Source organism: Acomys russatus, chromosome 11, assembly GCF_903995435.1.
Source record: "Acomys russatus chromosome 11, mAcoRus1.1, whole genome shotgun sequence".
NCBI classification, from domain to species: domain Eukaryota; kingdom Metazoa; phylum Chordata; class Mammalia; order Rodentia; family Muridae; genus Acomys; species Acomys russatus.
The window spans coordinates 18,661,951-18,681,348 of NC_067147.1; the positions used below are offsets into that span (position 1 = coordinate 18,661,951).

General features: G+C 40.2%; 1 protein-coding gene across 1 annotated transcript in view; it reads right to left on the reverse strand.

Annotated features, from left to right (window-relative positions):
* The window catches only part of Pkhd1 (PKHD1 ciliary IPT domain containing fibrocystin/polyductin), a 474,396-nt gene that overhangs the window by 300,118 nt on the left and 154,880 nt on the right, over positions 1–19,398 (reverse strand). The window contains 1 exon segment of the mRNA XM_051152952.1: positions 5,202–5,414. Within this exon segment, the coding sequence (XP_051008909.1) occupies positions 5,202–5,414 (213 nt within the window).

A 19,398-nucleotide genomic window follows, 5' to 3' on the forward strand; every position in this document is an offset into this window, starting at 1 on the left:
TGAAACTTTTTTCTTTCTAAGGAATTTTACTTTGGATGGGTAGTAGAGATAATGACACTGAATTGATCCCTTCAGCAGCTTGACTTCAAATCCTCTCCTGTTTATGGAGCCCCCAGCTGCTCCCCTAGGAAATGTGGACTTTGTGAAACACAGTATAAAAACCACTGACCAGGACCGTCCTGCTATGCACACTGCTCTATGAGCCCTACACTATGCTTAAAGATGACGCCCCCTCCTTAGCAACTGCAACAACAGAGCACAGTATGGAGTTTGTCAAAACTCTAGAACTGAAATACAGATTTCTAGAAACTATAAGAAACATGAGCCACTTGTTTCTGTAAATAACTCCTTTTCTTTTTTTCACTCCTAGCAAAATACTATGCTCATAACAGTATCACTACTACTTTCCTCAACCGTTTCCCTCATAGAAGCTTTTCTCAGAAATTTTCATTTATATTTAATGCCTCTGTCTTGTAATTCCTTGAGAAGGACAAAGGCGGAAGTTCAGTCAAGGCCGTAAAACTACTTTTCTTCTAAGAAACTGTCAGCCAAATTTCTCAGGGAGGAAGTTGAAATGAAATGAGAGACATTGATAAATTTCCCTGCTGAACAATCAATAAAAGCCTCGCTGGTCTGCTCAGCCCCCCACTGTGGAGGCAAAAGCCATAATTACATTGTCAAAAATTCAAGTTACCCAGGCTGACATGACCTCTTTGAAAAGTGACAAGTGATTGGCACTCAGTTTGGGTCGTGAAACTGGAGTGGCAGGTGCAAAAGGCAAGAGGGTGGCTAAGGCTAAATGCAAGAGTGGATTTTCTTTACTGACTCCAAATTCTCAAACAACAGACATCCAGTCCTAAACCCTGGGACACATTAACTTATTGGAGTAGTGTGCTGGTTACTAAGTAATCAGCACTCCTCCTGCCATGGAAAACATACCTTGTCTTGATCTATTTCCAAATACACAAAAAGACTCAGCTATATATGGGTATGTGAGTGCTAGAGTGTATTATTTCCCTGCATTAGGAAAAAGCCAATAAATGTGCTTTCAACGCCAGCTTTCCGTGTGACAGATGAACAGCACAGCCAGTTTGCCTAGCAGTTTTAATCTATGATAAAAATCAACTAGAGCAGAAGGGTTACAAAGGGCGGTAAGAAAGAATGATATGACTGACATGCAGACTCAGTTGTGTGACTCTATATGACCCATGCTGGAGTTAAATTAGAATCCATCAATCCCCTTCCTCCTAGATGCTAAGACTCAAGGCTGCAAAGGACTCTGGTTACTGGACAATGCCTGCCTTCTGGCTACCCAGGACTCGTACAATTGCTTTCCGAGAAGATTCCATTGTAACCACACCTAGAATTGGTGGTTGTCCTGTGCCAGGAAGCAACTATACCAGCAGAGATTAAAATCTAAAGGTGTCCATTGGGTGGTGGGAACAGAACAGAAGGTGCCTCAGAATGTTGTTGCCCCATGACAACATTCTGCTCCAGGCTAAATCCTCTCTGACTGGTGAAAGGAGATATTAATTAATAAGATGAGAAAAGTGGTAAGCAGAGCAGGCAACATGCCACATTTTCAATTAGAAATGGTTGTTCCCTCAAAATCTCCTAACTTCTGAAAGAGAATAAAAAGCGACCTGGCACTCCATCCCCTATGATTATGGAGGGGAAAAAAAAAGGAATATAAACAAAACAATAAGAATAAACTCTGCGGTTTTTAACTCCATCGCTCTCAACCACCTAGTAAGTAGGTAGTGTAAGATGGTGACTCAGTTTACTGGTGTTATAGAAATTATTTTGTTCCAAATCCGAATTTCTGATTCAACAATATTCGGTGCACCCATGAATCTCCTAGGTTAGCCACTGCATCAAAATCAATTGACATAAAATTCCTTCTCCTGTGCATAGACCTGCTCACCCCCGTGAGCAGACTTTGTGGATGAGATTCAGAAATCTAGGTTTATAAACGCTCCCTGGTCTTTGAGATTCACCATAGCTGGCGGATCTCGTCACTACGTACATCTTTCCTGGCATACTAACAGAGTGGATTCCCCCTCATTAGGGACTTCCTGAGTAGAAGGAAGTGAATCAAGATCTCCACTCCTTGGAATATTTGACAGCAAAAGAAAATTAGTCCTTTCTAATGCCTGACTACCACTGTACCCACTTTTGCCCAGTGAAACTATGTAATGATTTTAACCATCATGACTGAAGGAGAGTCTACTGCAGACCTCACGTGATAAGAGAAAAGAGGAGATGGGATGGTTAAGGGTCACGTGTGACTGTGAAGCTCTGAAAAATGGGTGAGAAAGAATTCCTTATTATCACACACACACACACACACACACACACACACACACACACACACACAATTTATTTCAGCTAAATAGGGTAGAACTATCATATTAAAGAGGGCATAGGCCATTTTTTCCCATGCCCAATACTCAGTATCTTCAGTTTAGGTGAGTTTCTGGTCATATTTTGTGGAAAGGTGTGAAGAGCATGTAACTTTGCCTTGGCCAGGGCCCAAGGTGAAAGGAGTCTTGGGTGGCTTTGTCTCTACAAACTGATAAAGATCTTAGATAGACTGAGAGAGAGAGAGAGAGAGAGAGAGAGAGAGAGAGAGAGAGAGAGAGAGAGAGAGAGAGGAAATTTCAGCCCAAGACAAAAGACAGGGTCAGGTGACTCCACCCGGAGTATTTCACTTCCAAAAAAGACCATAAGCCAGAGAGAAAGAGGAGAAGAACTTTGGGGAACCAGTTAGAAAGAGATCAGAGGTTCTGTCTCATGGCTCCTGGAGTTGGACTATGGTGGCAGGTGGTGAGCTCGGCGGTCCACGGACTGTGCAGCTTCTTCTGTCGGATAAGAGGATCTGCTAGACTCCTGAGAACTACAGCAGGGGATTTGCCCCATGGAATTGATACCCAGACGTTTCATTCTTGTTCTTCTTATTCTCCTTTCCCTCCTATTTGGGGTAAATGGGTTTTAAGAGAGGCACATTCCCTAAATAAATTCCTAATAAAGTAGAATCTTTAAGGAATTGGAGCCAACAGGCAGAGCTTTGGGGATGAGTATGATATTAATGGCAGGTCTGAAAATACAAAAGAGATGTGAAAAGATGAGCAGCAGGAGAAGGAAGGTGGCATTAAGGAAATAAATGAAAAGAAATATAAAAAGAAAATCAGAGGGGAAAACACACCTCCTTGTGATCGAGGAGTATCATATAGATCCCCTAGGAATATTTTCCATAATCTCCAAACATCGGAAATACATCATAAATAGAGGTACTTACTTTAATTGTAGCATATTGAACATAGGTAAAGCCATTGTCGATTTTCATTAACTTGACATTTCCTTGTTTATAAAAACATAAGAGCCCTTGGAACATTTAAAATAGAGGTGTTTTGGTATATTTATGAGTGTTTTCACTGATAATTCAGACTTGAATATGGATGTTCAAATCAAAGCGGGAAATAAGTGGAACAAATTCTCATCTTTCTCGTTTGAATTCCAATTTTTAGAGGAGCCAAGAAGTCATGAAAACCATGAGCACTATAGGTGAATAAATGACCAGCAGGTGAAACACTTAGAGACCACAGCTAGTGTTTGAAAAAGCAGAAGATGGTAACGGGTTCTAAATGAGAGCTCCAGGAAGACAGGGTGAAAAGAATAACACTCAATGGGACTGCAATTCTGAATTCCCATCCAGATGAGTGACCAGTATTTAACAGTACAAATGTTGGTGCTCAGTTTCTACACTAGCTTACCCAGGTCCAGCTAAAGACAAGTTTTGGCTTCCTCTTAAGAAAAGATTTTACAAGAAGAATCCAGGGAGTATTTTTTTTTTTTACTAGACAGCAATTTGGTAACAAAATCCAGACAGAGGAAATACCAAACTCTTCAGTATAGCTACCAACTCATATCTAAAATAATTTTTCTATTATAAGTGGGTTCCACTTGTCATGTGAGCACAAAATGTTGATGTTAATGACATTGAGACCCTTAAGATCAGGCCACTGCCTTGGGTGCACGTTCTAGTGTGGCTTCATCCTGTTTGGTTTTGTTTGGGGGAGCTGGAATTGTGGTCTTACCCTTGTTATGCAAGTATCATACCACTGAGCTGTCTCTCCTGTCTTGGACACACACTTTTGTTCTGTATTTGACTAAGGCTAGACAACCAGTGTGTGTAATTATGTGCCGAAACATCCAATTAACATTTTCCAGTTGATATCAATATTCTACAAAGAAAGAGCTGAACAGTAACAAGATGGACTTGTCATTACTTGGTTTGTGATACCAAAGTATTACCTGCAGGGAAATATAGGTGTCTTCTAAATAATTGTCAGGTATCCAATGGATAAGGAATCACAGTAGCACTTAAAACCTCTACTTGCCCATGAAATATGTTATTTTTGCTCACATTCAGCAATCCAAAGGATATCTGTGACTAAGCTCACCCTCGGTGGGACAGGAAGTATGGTTCACACTCAGGGAGGCACCAAAAGCAATCTGAAGGTGAGCAAAGGCATCCAAACCCCTTACAGGAACCATAGCACAGTCTGCCACAGATAGTAATAATCACATGTGGGCTGGAAAGGTGGTTTATCGGTTAAGAGCACTAGATGCTCTTCCAAAGGATCTGGATTCAATTCCCGGAACCCACATAACAGCTCACAACTGTGGGTGATTCCAGTTCCAGGAGATCTGACACCTGCATGCAGTCGTACATGGAAGCGAAATATCAATATGCACACAAAAAATAAATAATTTTTAAAAAGACAAAAAAGTAATAATAATTAGATGTGTTCTTTTAATTGAGCTATCCAGACTTAGATGTGTGAATTTTTTTAATAAAAATACGTGTTGTGAAATAATTGACTGGCAGCCTCGGCAACAAATTACTAGATTGGTAAAATAATTTATCAGTGTTTGTTGTCCATATATTTTCTAGAAGCAGACCCAGTTCAGGTTTTTGGTTTTGCTGTTTGTTTGTTTGTTTTGTTGTTTGGTTTTTCTAGACAGGCTTTCTTACCCTTGGCAGTCCTGTACTTGCTTTGTAGACTAGGCTGGCCTTGAACTCACAGAGATCCACTTGCCTTTGCCTCCCTGGGTGATGGGAGGCACTCAGCTCAAGGTTTTGAGGTCTTTTGGGTTTTTTAAAATATGTTTTGGTTCTTTTGGAGTTATCTACTTACCATGCAGGGAAAGAGTTCCATTCCTCACAGCCAGGAACTTGACTCCATAGGGATAGAAAGGAGTAGAGTGGTAACTTCCATAGAGTTTGATCTGAGCTTTGCCTTGGAAAGGCTTGTCTTCAGATCCGATATGGAGTTCTCCACCATCTGTAATAAGGATGGAGTGGGCTCTGAGCTCAATGGGTCCTGGCTCCATGAAAATCAGCTTGCCACCTGACAAACAAAAACCAAGCTGTCAATCTCCAGGAGAATGAGGCTCGCCCTGTTTGGGCAGTTCCAGTGCGATGAAATTGCTTTTGTTTATATACTTCTTACAGAACTTGTACTTAGTATTTATTGAAACTCTGCTCCAGAAGCACTATAATGTAGATCAGACAACCATGGATAAAAACATTATATCTTTAAGCCAGTTTTCATAAGATATTACTATTTCCTGACTGTAGCTTTGATAATGAAGTTTTTGTGCAACAATCCAAATATCCAGCAACTTACAGTAGGCTAAGTAAATGGTGAGGTTGCCCACAAACCACACACATAAGAGCTAAGGATAGAAGAAAATGTGCTAAAAGCAAAAGAATTACAATAAAAGAAAGCAATGGGACTACCATTGTGGGTTTTGTGGAATTCTAGCTAGTCGGTGTCCTCCATACTTGCTTTCATCAACCAACCTTAATTTAAGAGCTTTTCCTCAAGGGATGGAAATGGCAAGCCTATCACTCAAGACTTCCTGTCATCCCACACCCTAGGTCACAGACTGGGGGAGAGGATGGGGGGGGGGAAATAATTAGATCTCATTCATTCCAGTGGAGGCATTCTAAAATCCCTGAAGAGAGTTCCAGCGCCTGAGCCCACATGCTCGGCCCCAAAGCCTTCACTCTCTGCCTTGTTTCTGACTTCCCTTGATTAGGAAGCTATCCAAAAGCTTCCAAACAATTTGCTCTCTAGAGAAAAGTTTCTTTCTGTCATTAGAATGAAAAAAAAAAAAACTTAACTAACTTAATGTCAATCTGTTCAGCTATCTCCATTTGTATAACATGAAAATAAGTCTACAGTAAAATTATTATGAGAGTAAGTAATTAAATCCTTTTAAGTAAAATTATTTTCTTCTTGCTATCTAGTTGGTCTATGTTTCACATAATATGTCAATAATGTCAGCATCAGTTATAACTTTATGGTAATTAAAGTATCTCAGATAAACGCCTAACCAGAATGAGCTGTACAACCTCCTTGATGTAAGCTTATTGCAAAGATACTAGATGGCCAGAGATGTTTTTCTTGTTATTTTTTATAACATTTTTCTGTTCTAGAAATATTTTATTACTTCTTAGAGAATTTCACATATGTATGCAAATATTCTAACTATATTCAGCCCCCTTCTCCCTATAATTCTGCCAAAGACCCACCCCTTATACTTACCTACCCTCTCTCCAAAATTTCTGTCCTGCTTTATGTTTTTTATAACTCAATGAGTTAAGTTTATACTGACCATATAATCCTGCCTATATGGGGCCCATCACTGGAATGTGGTTGATCTACTGGGGGGTAGAATCACATCACTAAAGAAAACTGACTTTTGTTCCCCCTGCAGCCATGAAATATCAGTAGCTCTTCATTTAGAGGTGAATGCTCACAGGTTGCTCCCCCCAATCATGCCACAGAATGTTGACTTGCTTGATCTTGTACAAGTCTTGGGCAGGCAACCACAGTTGCTGTAAATTCATTAATACTATGTCCTGTCACCTTCAGAATACAGTGTTTTTGGTAAGTTGTCTCTAATCATCAGATGTCCTATTTTCCTCTCCTCACTCTGTGATAATGTCCCACCGTGTACATAATACATGTCATAGTCTTTATATTTGGCTAAGAAAGACTGCTCACAGTCTGTTGCCTATCTCCAACCCCTCTCCCAAATCATTTGTTTTGCTATGGCTTGAAAACATCTTGTCAACTCATGCTTGAATTCATTCCCAATGTCCTGGGTTAATGGAATTAAGGGGATAGAGATTTAAGGCAAACATTGTGTTTGGAGGAGGGGATTTTTGGAAGTGGTGAGCTTAGATCAGAGATTAGAGAGCCTTGATTCAATCCTGCTTGCCTTAGAGGGGGAGAGATAGAGAGCATGCATACGGATGGATACACACATACTCCTGCAATAGAATAATGTACAAGCAGGGCAGGAAACTATGCAAAAGCCTTTTCCATGCTGTGTGGCCATATGAGCTAAAATAAATCTACTCTCTTTACAAGTATCCTACCTCAGGTATTTCATTACACTAACAAAAACTCACTAATTCATCTTCCAAACATATTGGCCTACCTACTAGATTTTTATGATCTGGTTTGGGGATTTTGTTTTTTTGTTGATGTTGTTATTGTTTGTTTGTTCCTTTGTTTTAGTGTTCCAGGATATCATACATTTGAGACAAATGCTCGTTGCCAGCCCTTGACTATACGTTCTCAAACAAGCCTTATGATCATGGTAAATACCTTCCTTTAATTACAAACTTCTCTGGCTTATATGAAAGAGCATGCCCTGCCTCCCCACTATATGTTTTTTTCTTTGTAACATCTGAAAGACATTACATATTTGTGTCTTTATTTTCTGTTCTCTGTGCCACAAGCATTCTTCATGGGAAAAATTACCAGTTTTGTTCATTTTAAATATCTGGTGACTAGAGCAGCCACTGATAGGCACTCAGTATATAATTGTTGAGTGAATAAATAGAAGGTTAGATCTTTGCAGAGAATCTGATACAAATACAAACATATACTCTGACTTCCATTTCCTCAGAAAAGATATTAGTATATTTCTATTTGAGAGGTTAGACATTATCCTAGTAAGTTAAAGCAAAACATGTAGAGAGAGAAAGTTGTCAGAAGTGTCTCAAAGAGAAGATCCTACTTTTAGAAGGAGGATATTGGTGAGGGACTGTACACAGCAAAAACTCTTTCCTAGCTAAATTTTGTATTGAATTTAGTATATCAATTCATGATTTTGAATCATTGCTGTCCTACAAACAACAACTGGAAATAATTAACAACGAATAAAAGAAGAGAAGGAAAGAGACTGATGCTTGTACTGATCTCAAGCCATAGGCCATCAATAACAGTTATAGGATATTTACTTGGACTAGACCTTCTACAGTCTTTTTATTTAGACATAATTTAAACACCATACTCCATTTAAATATTCAAATCATCATTTTGTAAAGTAGTCAAGGAGTTTCTCCAAGAAATATGATAATATTCATTAAAATAATGGTAGTAGGTCCCTACTTTAGTATCTGATGGACATTCATTTGTCTGCTGCTTTGATACTTCCTACTTCATTTCTCAACTACTGCCAATGTCCACTCACATTGGACAATGGTCCCAGCACCACCAAGTCATTGTATTCCAGCAGCTCACTGTTGTTAGTCTTGACTTTCCTTTTGAACTATGTCCTGTATAAACCATACTACAAAGGAAGGATAGCAGGCTACCAAGAAGAGACTTGATACCCTATGAGCATATACAGGGGGAAGAGGTCCCCCTCAGTCACAGCCATAAGGGAAGGGAGTAAAGGGAAAATGGGAGGGAGGGAGGAATGGGAGGATACAAGGGATGGGATAACAACTGAGATGTAATATGAATATATACATAAAGGAAAAACTATCTAAGAAGCAAGAGACTTCCTTTGGCAATCTCTGGGATGGTGCTAAAGAATGGTAGCACTCTGCTTACTGGGCTTCCAAAATACCCATTAGCAATCTTGACATTAATTTTCCTATCAATTGTCACTCCACCTACAAATACAATAATGAACCTGAGCTCTACTGTGAACAAAAACAGGAAATGGACCCTGTGCTACAGTTTACACAATGCTATCAGCTAAAAATGTTTTACTCGTGTCACTCATTTCCTCATTAATTATATGTATCTGATGGACCACAAATTTGCATGGCAAGACTTTCCATTTTAAAGAGTCCATGAATCAGAACTGACATTGATAACCAAGTAGTGAAGGCCATGCCACAGTCCTGTTCTATTCATCTGATCAACCTTCAGTAGAATCTTCAGCTTCATCACTTAGGGATAGTTCAGTTTTCTCAATTACAAAGTAGAGGTGGAAACCATACATCTTCTAAGATCCTTCCAACACTAGAACATTTGACATTTCCACCTATAAAAATGATACAGCACCCTTGGATCCTTCATTGACACTGAAAAGATTTCAGCAAGACACATAAAACATCTCAGCAAGTAAAGTTTATTAGAGTAGATCAAAGTTTATTAAAATAAAAATATACCCACCTGACATGAGTAAAGCATATATGACATGGGACCTGTTTGAACATGAGGCTTGTATTGTTGATTCATTTTTGGTGCTGTTTGTTGGTGTGTCTTTTCCTTTGTCATCTAGTCATGTCATTCATATTTATGATCCATGGCTGTAAAATAAGCTATTTCCAAGGTTTACCTCCTTTCAGTGTATGTTCTCACCTATAGCCAAGTTGAACTGGAACTGTTCCCGTGTTTGTATGCCTGTTATGAGATCTCATGACCTAGTCCTGTGACTCTGTGTTGACTTCAATATCCTCTTGCCTTGGACTAAGGTTAAGCAACTGAACTTTTCCTCTAGGCCTCCTTCTTCCACCATTTATATCTAAAACCCACCTAATAAGAATGTCATCAGGTTTGGAAAGAGGATTGAGAGTAATGGGAGGTGAAAGGAAGACCAGGAGAGAGGTTAGTGAAATGCGGACATGATATGAGTGCACCAGACATATTCATAAAAGTACCTCAAGGAAGCCCATTGTTTTATGTAGTGATGAATAGATGACAATTTTTAATGATTATTCTTAAAAGGAATTCACTTGGATGCTCATTTGATATTAATAATGACACGGGTCCTGGGTCATTCTGAGATCAACTGTGTGCTGTAGAACACTTAGAATCACCCTTCAAATAAGACTGCAGAGATCATCTTAGGCTTTGATTACATTTTTGGTTAGGTTTGTTGTTTTCTCCCATTTATTTTATAGCAAAAAAATGTATGTGACACAACATACTTACTCAAAAGCAAAGGATTTTTTTTTATTAATTTATTCTTGTTACATCTCAATGTTTATCCCATCCCTTGTATCCTCCCATTCCCCCCCCCACCGCCATTTTCCCATTATTCCCCTCCCCTATGACTGTTCCTGAGGGGGATTACGTCCCCCTGTATATTCTCATAGGGTATCAAGTCTCTTCTTGGCTACTTGCTGTCCTTCCTCTGAGTGCCACCAGGTCTCCCCCTCCAGGGGACATGGTCAAATGTGAGGCACCAGAGTATGTGAGAAAGTCGTATCACACTCTCCTAAATACTTGCCATGGACCAAACTCATTGGATATTTTATTTAAAATAACCTTCAAAAATTAGCTTTTCTGTATTTCACACAGCAGAAAATGGGCTTAGAGAAGCTCACATTTCTTATAATGAAGAAAAATAAAAACTCAGTATTAGAACCCAGGGACTCTTGACAAAAACTCCCATGTTTTACTTCTTTCCACAAACATATCCTGGCAACCTCTTCATTAAGTAAGGTTTTTTTTGTGGCTACATTTAAGGGAAATCATGTTAACCTAAGTAAGTTTGCCTACGACTTCGTTCTATATAGTTTATTTTCATTTTGTTAATGGAGATGTGCCTTCTTTCCTTCCAAAAAGAATATATAACATATTAAAAAGATTTGTGGCTATATACATAAGCCTGGGCTCTGACCCTTATACGATTAAGCAAAATTTTATATACATTGAAACAAATTGGTAGAAGTTTTAAAACATTGTTTACTGACAAGACCTAGTAAGGATAGTAATGAAAAGAAAAGAATCTGTTCCAAAGAGAACAAGTACTTTGTGTTGAGACTGCTGCTGAAACAGGCTGAATTGATGAATACAAACACATAAACCTTGGTACAAAAGCATCCCCTTGCTCCACCAGTAGCAAAGTGCAGATAGGTACACAATGGAGGAAGTTTGCTAAGGAACTCAGTTCTTTGCATGTAAAATAATCCTGTGGTACCCAAAGTGGAAGCTTCACTGTAGAAAGAACCTAAAGTGATTTTCCTTGAGGTCTGTGTAAAGGCCTCAGAATCTCCATCCTTGCAGAGTCAAATTAAAAGCAGTCTAGAGTGAGCTGCTTCATCAGGTGGTGTCTTGAACATGGGAGGGCAGTAGGAAGAAATTATTATTCCACTGTGTAGAGTCTGACCCCATTTCTTAAAGCTACAGTAAAGAGCAGGCCTTAAATAAGCCTTTCCATGCGACTCTGAAATTCGCTGTTATAACTTACATGAAAGCTGACTGTATCTTCCCAAGTGGCCTTGGGTAATTTTATAAAAATCAATCAACCATCATTACAGTTGCTTCCTCCTCTAAAATACATAAACGAACACATCTTTTACATGTAATCACTCATTTCCATCAAACGTCTCTTATTTCCTTGAAAGGGAAGCAAAAGAGACTTTCAGTAGCTAACTAACGTCTGAAGAAAAACATGAAAACATACTTTTGGCTAACTGTACAATTATTCATCATCTGTAATGACCACAAAATAGTTTGTTGTATTTTATAAAGAAAACAGATTCATAGTTTTCAAGACAACCTCCTTACAAAAATAATTTACTCTTACAACTACCAATAATCTTTGAAAGACCTGGCTTTCCCTGTTTTCATTCCTTTCTCTTTTGTAATCCACACTCCTAGCTAGGCCTTTGCCCTACCTCTCTACCATAACTGTTTCAGTCATGGTCACAAAATTTTATTCATATTGACCTCAATCTTTGCTGTATCTGGTTACTCACTTTCTCACCAACCCCTTCAGTCCACTTGCCCAGTACTGTATGACCCTGGCTTTCTTCCTTTTTCCTTCCTTCCTTCCTTCTTTCCTTCCTTCCTTCCTGTTTTTTCTTTCTTTTTTGAAACAAGGTCTCACTATGTAGCTCTGGCTGTCATGAAACTCACTATATAGACCAGGCTGGCCTCAAACTCACAGAGATCTGCCTGTGTTTGCCTCTCCAGTGCCAGGCTTAAAGGCATGCGCCACTGGCTCTGCTTCCTCCTATTCCTAGGCAGCCTTTCCTAGGTAGATGATCTCTCTGATTATCCCAACCAAGGACACTTCATGTCTCCCGAGACCCAGCCTCTGGCCACTTTTCTTATCAGTGGCCAGAATATATCATCTTCATTGTCTCATCTTTTCTCAAGGGTTAAAAATCAGTGTGAGTAGTTGTTGATAACACACAAACTTTTATCTCCAAACCCAATCTGAACACTCAACTCAATTTATAAGCCAACTTCCTATTCGATGTCTCTGCTTGGATGTCCAATCATCTTTTCCACCCAAGAATTCCAAACCTCTTGTCTCAGAGATCTGGTTAACCCTCTCCAGTTTTTAAGTCTCCCAACTTTTACTCTTACCCCACAAGCAATCTCTCAGGAAATTTTATGTACCCTATCTTCAAGTTACCCTCATGCTGCAACTACTTCTCACCACCTCTTAGCATCTAAGTCATTTTCATCTCAGGCCTGGATTTTTGGAAGAGGCTGTTGTTGTTGTTGTTGTTGTTGTTGTTGTTGTTGTTGTAGTTGCTGTTGCTGTTCTTGTTCTTGTTTTTATGGAAACCATGTGACTCGCCTCTTTGCTGCACATCTGCAGTTGTCTCCACTCCTCTCAAAGACAAAGCTTACAAAACCTTTCAGACTTGGTCTTCTCTGGTTCTATCTCCCTCTACTGCCTTCTTGGCCCAATGCTCCTGTGTTGCACTGACCATCTTTCCTCCTCCTCTCATCTTGCATCATTTATCCTTCATGTATGTAAAGTCCCCTAGCCCCCCTTTCCTCAGTATGGGTTCCCTGCCAACCCACCACTGCATTTTGCTCAGTGGGAGTAAGAAATATAATTAAAACACAATTCACCTGCTTATTTGTTCTTCTTCTTATAAGAGTAAACTCTGTAAGAGGAAGATTTTTGTCTGGCTTCCTACACAGCCATAGTCCCTGTGCCTACAACAGTGCCTGGGCTGTGGACAATAGGAAGTATTGTTGAATAAATATAGTTTTAAGTCACAGGAGTAAATGAGTCTCCCAAAGAGGATAAGAAGAATAAAAACAAATAAGGATGAAAAAGGGAGAAGGGTCTGTATAGCAACTGCCCACATGTAAAGCAGTAATAATTAAGTAATAATTAAGTAAACTAGAATAAATAAATAAATAAAATAACAGTAATAATTAAGTAAACTAGAATAAACAAAAGGGTGCCAACACATAGGCTCTGGGGAAGGCTTTGGGAGCTGTGAAGTAGTAAGGAGGATGCCAACCACTTCATGCCATTTTTAGGAGCATTAGAGGGGTCAAGGTTCAGGATTGTAGCGTTTTTGGAGAGGAGGTTAGTATTAGGGGAAAAGGAAATGAACAATAAACTCAATTCCCAACAGCAGAGAGAGGCACAGTGAGACTGAGATTGATGCAAGGCTCAAAAAAGGATGTAAGGTCCCCAGTTAATTAGATGATTTTTATCACCAAACTAGATCATCTGTCTACTCAACCCTTAATCTACCTGGATCAGGGGAGGCAAACTATCCGATTAATTTACTTAAAGTGGCTAACGCTCATTCAGATTTTTTTCCCTTAAATAATTGGGCAGCCAATATGTCAACTTTTCAACTATTAATTAGTCAAATGACTAGTCAGGGGAGCCTGTGGGTTAGCACTCCTAAAGAATGACAGGTGACTGTACATTCAGGATGCGCAGATGATCTATTCAGCCTTGAGAAGGGAGTACTGCTGTGATGTGGGCAGCAGTGGCGTAGCAGATGAAGCTACACTCGGCTGGGCGGTGCTTCTTGCAGAGTGGGAGCCATGCGGAGGTGAGGAAGAGCAGAGGGGAGCAGCATTTAGGCAAGGCAGGCACAGCCTGAAGCCTGCATTGTGATGGGGTGCACGTCACACCGTTTCCTTTGTTGGCAAGATCCAGATTAGACTTGTGCCTGATCTACTGGAGCAGAGCCTGGGAAGCCTTCGAGGTGGGCTTGTCCACGGCCAGAGAGGCGGAAAATCAATTTGGCTGGCAAATGAGAGCCCCGGAGAGCTCAGTCCACGCTCCATAATCCTATCCACTAGGAGCTCAGGAAATAGAAGCCTGAGTCCTCACATATTCATGGAGGATGTGAGGCATAAATCAGGCTTTAAGGATCAGGGGCAAAGGGAGTGGACTCTCTGGCTGGCTACTAATTAATCAAGCACAGAGCACCTAAGCTTAGTGCCCTGGGATGAAGCCACTTGCACACCAGCAAGCAAGCAAGGGCCACTGCTGCTCTTCCCTGTTTCTTTTTCTTTTCAATTAAAACAGATATCGGCTGAAAATATCCCCTTTAGCTGATGCTGCTTACACATCCCCACCCCGCCCCTGTTCTTCCTTTAATTAAAAAACATGCTTATTGCAATACTTGCCAGAATCACTTTAACGGTATTTTAATTGTAATGTCTCTGCCTGATTAAAAAAAGAAAATATGAACTGAAAGTGTTTGCAAAAAACATGGTCTTGGGATGCAGGAAGAGAATTATACACCTCCCAGGAATGGGTACCACATACCAATTCCTTAATTAGCCTTGTGTTGCAGTGACTCTGACTACACAGAGGGGGGAAACGTATCTGAAATAAAATCATTGACTCACAGCCACAAACAATAGCAGCTGGAAGAAACAGTCTTCATCAGTTTAGATTTCCCCAACAGGATAAAGAACTGCAGCCAACTTAAGATGCTGTGCTCAGGAGAAGCCCATTCAATGTGCCCAGTATAGCTTCTACGGCTCTTGGTACAAGTCAAATGGCCATTCGGAAAAGAACAGTGGCACTGTACTAGTTGCCTTGCAGTGCTGACAGCTTGATGGTGTTCCCTTTATTGTGCTAGGCTCATTCTCAAACCTATTCATGTCAGAGCTGCCTGTGCAGCTATCTTAACTTATAGATGGGGGAAGGTGTCACTCTATACCTAGATGCAGTGGGCTAGACACCAGATACTGACAACTGCAGGTGTTCCTTGTGATTCCAGTAAGTTATGGGATGGTTTTAGATGTCTACAATCTCATCATTCATACTCTCATCTAAAACTGGCTAGGAAGTAAATACGAACTTGGAACTATAGATCAATTCCCTTTCTCATTGAATAAATATTCATTGTTCTGTTTCCTAGTCCTTCTCCAAGGTGTTGAAATAAAATGTAAAATCATGCAGTGTCTACCTCCAGGAACTACAGTGGAGTTGAACTGCTCCAGGTAAATGAAAACACCCTAATGTAGTGAACTGGCCTGTTTTACAGACAGCTAAGAAAGGAGGTAAAGGCTACAATTCCCTTAGACTTTTATGTGTTCTACAAGAGACAAAACTCATCCAGATAACCTTTTTCCTGAATCAACTCTATCATAATTATAAGTGTAAACATATTTGTGGAACTATATGTAAATCTTTAAAGGAGCTCAAATGCAGATATAAATAAGTGCTGTCATCCCAGAAACTGTCAATAGTTACTTAACTAAACCTTGATTTCGTTTAGAGCCACAGAAAACCATCATATACCTCATTCTCTTCTCACGACTAAGTGCTCAAGGCTTTCAGTTACTCCATGGATTCCTAAGCAGCCAAAGTCCTCACAAGGAAAATTATTTCAAAAGGAAACAAAGACAAAAATAAAGCCTGTCTATGCCCCCAAAATTCTGCCCCTCCCTGCGAGAAGCCTCCCTACCTGCCAAATGTATTCAGCCTTCTTCCATTTCCCTATTAGCATTCCTTAAGCACTCACCCTATCACATTTCTGTCTAGTCTGCAAGTGACAACATTTCTCTAAGCAAGCTGTTCTTTAAATGTCTTCCCAAGATAATTCTGTGATTCCGCTATAAGCATTGCTGTACTGGAAATCAGGGATAAGTTTTTTATATAATAATTTTGAAACTATGAGAACTTCTCCTGTATTTATCTGAATTTGTGAATATTACACAGTGCATAAGAAACAATGGCAAAAAAAAAATATTTAGTCTCATAGTTTCATCTGCCCAAGAGTCCTGGTTACATAAGGAGCCCAAACTTCTAGCTCCCTTCCTATCTGGGATGAATAGGATCTAGGGATCATTAATCAACAAATGACACAGAAAGGTAAGGAGAGGCCAAGTCCTGAAGGACCTTGTAAGCCATATTAAGTTTGGATTTGAACTGAAGGGCTAATGGAAAGCCAATGAAGGGTTTTAAGTAAGGAACTTTGAGACATTTATCTTTCATTACTGAAAATACTGTGCTAGGAATAGACTGGCCCTTTTCAGTGGCATTTTTCATATTATAATATCCAAGTTGTCAAGACATAAACTGTAAATTGTTAAGCATCTATCTGTCTGTCTGCCTATCTATTGAAAGCATGTCCTTTCTCACAGCAACGGATTATCTTTCATTTATGGCTAATCAAGTGTGTCTGGGACGGTTCTCTGGAAGTAAATAATATAAGCCATTGTCTGATTGAAAAAAATAACGGGCTTCAGAAGCAAGTGTCCCTCACATAAAAAAGCCTTTGTCTCTGATCTCCTGAGACACAAATAGCAAATGAAATTGGTCACTGTCTGGATGAATCCAGTAACATGTGAGGGTACCAGGAAGGACATGGGCTATCAAAAATTCACAGCTAGCATTAACCTTTCTCTTCAAGTAAGAAACTCAGTTATTAGTTCACTCATTCACCATCTATTTGGTCATCTAATACTTTCCCAGAAGTCTATGGGTGCTTTCAGTCAGGATGAACAGTAGCAGTCCTGGCTCTTCCTATACTTAGCTTATAGCCTAGATCTTTATAGTCTTCCACAACAACCAAGGGAAGAAAAAAATTCTGATGTCATACTTGTAAACTATTGGGGCTGGGAAGATGCATCAGTAGGGAAAATAATCACTGCACACGCATTCAAACCTAAGGTCAGATTCCCAGAACCCACATAAATCCAGACATGGCAGTGCCCATCTGCAGCCCAGCGTCCTTAAAGTGAAATAAGAAACAGAGCCAAGAGAATCCCTAGAACACTGTGGACCAGGTAACTTAGCATATTCAGCATCAAACCATGAAGGACTCAGTTTCAAACAAGATGGAAGTCAAGGATCAACACCTGACAGCCACATGCTATGGTACATGCAAGCACGCATTTATGCACACACACACACACACACACACACACACACACACACACACACACACACACCTCCACATACACATGCATAAGCATACACTGCAACACACATGCATATACACAATTACAAACTGAATCAAGTTCTAAGTTGATTATAAATTCTGTCAGTGGTCCAGTTAGCCTTACAAAGTTACATAAACCATCACCAGGAAAAGGCTGATAGGCAAAGACATCCGCTGTAAAGGAAGTTACAGGCAGTGCTCACAACTGCTCATTAATACTTTCTGGTGCATGCAGCATCAAGCTTCTTCTTAGGACCTTTTATAATACCTGCTTGCAAGTGTAGGCATTACAATCTCCCTGTCCTTCATTGCTTTCATCCTCAGGCAGACACATACGACAAGCCACTTTTCTCTCTACCAGTGCAAGAGAGATGTCATTATGCAGGGGTAAGCACACTTACCCAAACACACACAGTCCCTACACTGCTGAGTCAACTTATCATCATCACCCATCTTCTGCAGCAAGGGTGGCCATGTTTTGACCAAGAAAGGGAGTAATTCCCTCTTCTTTCGCAGGCAATTTATAGGTAAATTATTTTAAGTTTGCCAACTTGGAAGAAATGTGGCTGGCTTCAGAACATCTTGTGGTGACCAAGCCATCCTATTTCAGAAAGAAACATTACAGAATGTTTCAATATGAGAAAAACTCCATGCTGTCATGGAAGCCATCTTGGCAGTGTGTCCAGATCACTCCCTTGTGACATGGACCTGAAGCACCAACCGATTCTGAGGCTAGGTCAGTGTCAGAAAGGAGCAAAGAAGGCTGCAATCCCTGGAGAGACGCTCATTCTTGACTGTCAACTTAATTGAGCTGCGATTAATATAGTAGATTTCAGGGTGTGTGTGTGTGTGTGTGTGTGTGTGTGTGTGTGTGTGTGTGTGTGGTCATTACTGACACAATTAGATACTGACAACTCTGACCTGAGGAACAGGCTAGTCCCTTGATGGATTCACATACAGGTGGTAAGACATAGAAAGTAGGACCTTGTAGGAGGCCCTAGGTCACTAGAGGAATACATTGGAGACTATACCATGCCCTCTTCTCCTTTCTCTGCTCTTGCCCCTGATGTGAGTTGCTCTGTTAGATCCCCCTTAGCACAATAGACAAATACTTCAAACCATGAATCAAAAGTATTCCTCCATTTATGTTCTTCTTTCAGGTACTATAAAAAGGTAACTAACCAACACATCTGGGGTAAAAAGGCATGTTGAGTTCAGAGCTTGATGTTACACTCTAAAAATCCTTGAAACCTTTCCACAGGTGAAGACATTGGACAACGGGCTGGACAGTGGATTGCGAAATGGCACTGTCCTCCTACACCTACAGCAGTGGTGGCCACTTACACACGATCTGCACAAAATAAGCCCGTCAAGATTCCAGCATGGAAGGGGGAGGGGCGCCCAAGCTCCCACCCCAGCTGAGGAGCTATTGAAGGTGATGGCTGCTAGGGGAAAGAGAGTCATTTTCTTTAGGGATTGGCCATGCTCCATTGGCTCTACACCATATGGGTAACACTAATTGGACTCAAAAGGAACATGCAGCAGGGAGAGGGTCTGGAGTAGAAGTTGAATCTGGAATGAATTATAGGAAGCAGTACATACTGAATATAATTAACATGCATTATGTGTATGCGTGAAATTCTCAAATAATTAATAAAATATTATGTTTTTTAAAAAAGAAATGATGCTTCATCCCAATATGCCAGCAATAATCATTTTTATAAAGCACAAGCCCTGAATATAATAGATCCAAAAAAATCTGTGTATCCTTGAGGCTGTGAAGTAAAAACAAGTTTAGAGGAAACGAAACCCCCATCCCCAGATACACCAGAGAAGCCATGTGACCCATGAGGTCCAAGCAAGAACAAGAAGGAGAAAGGAGGCAGCCAGATGAGAATGCTGCTCTTTCTGCCTCCTCTCCTTTCTTCTCTTGTGAAGCAAAAAAAAAAAAA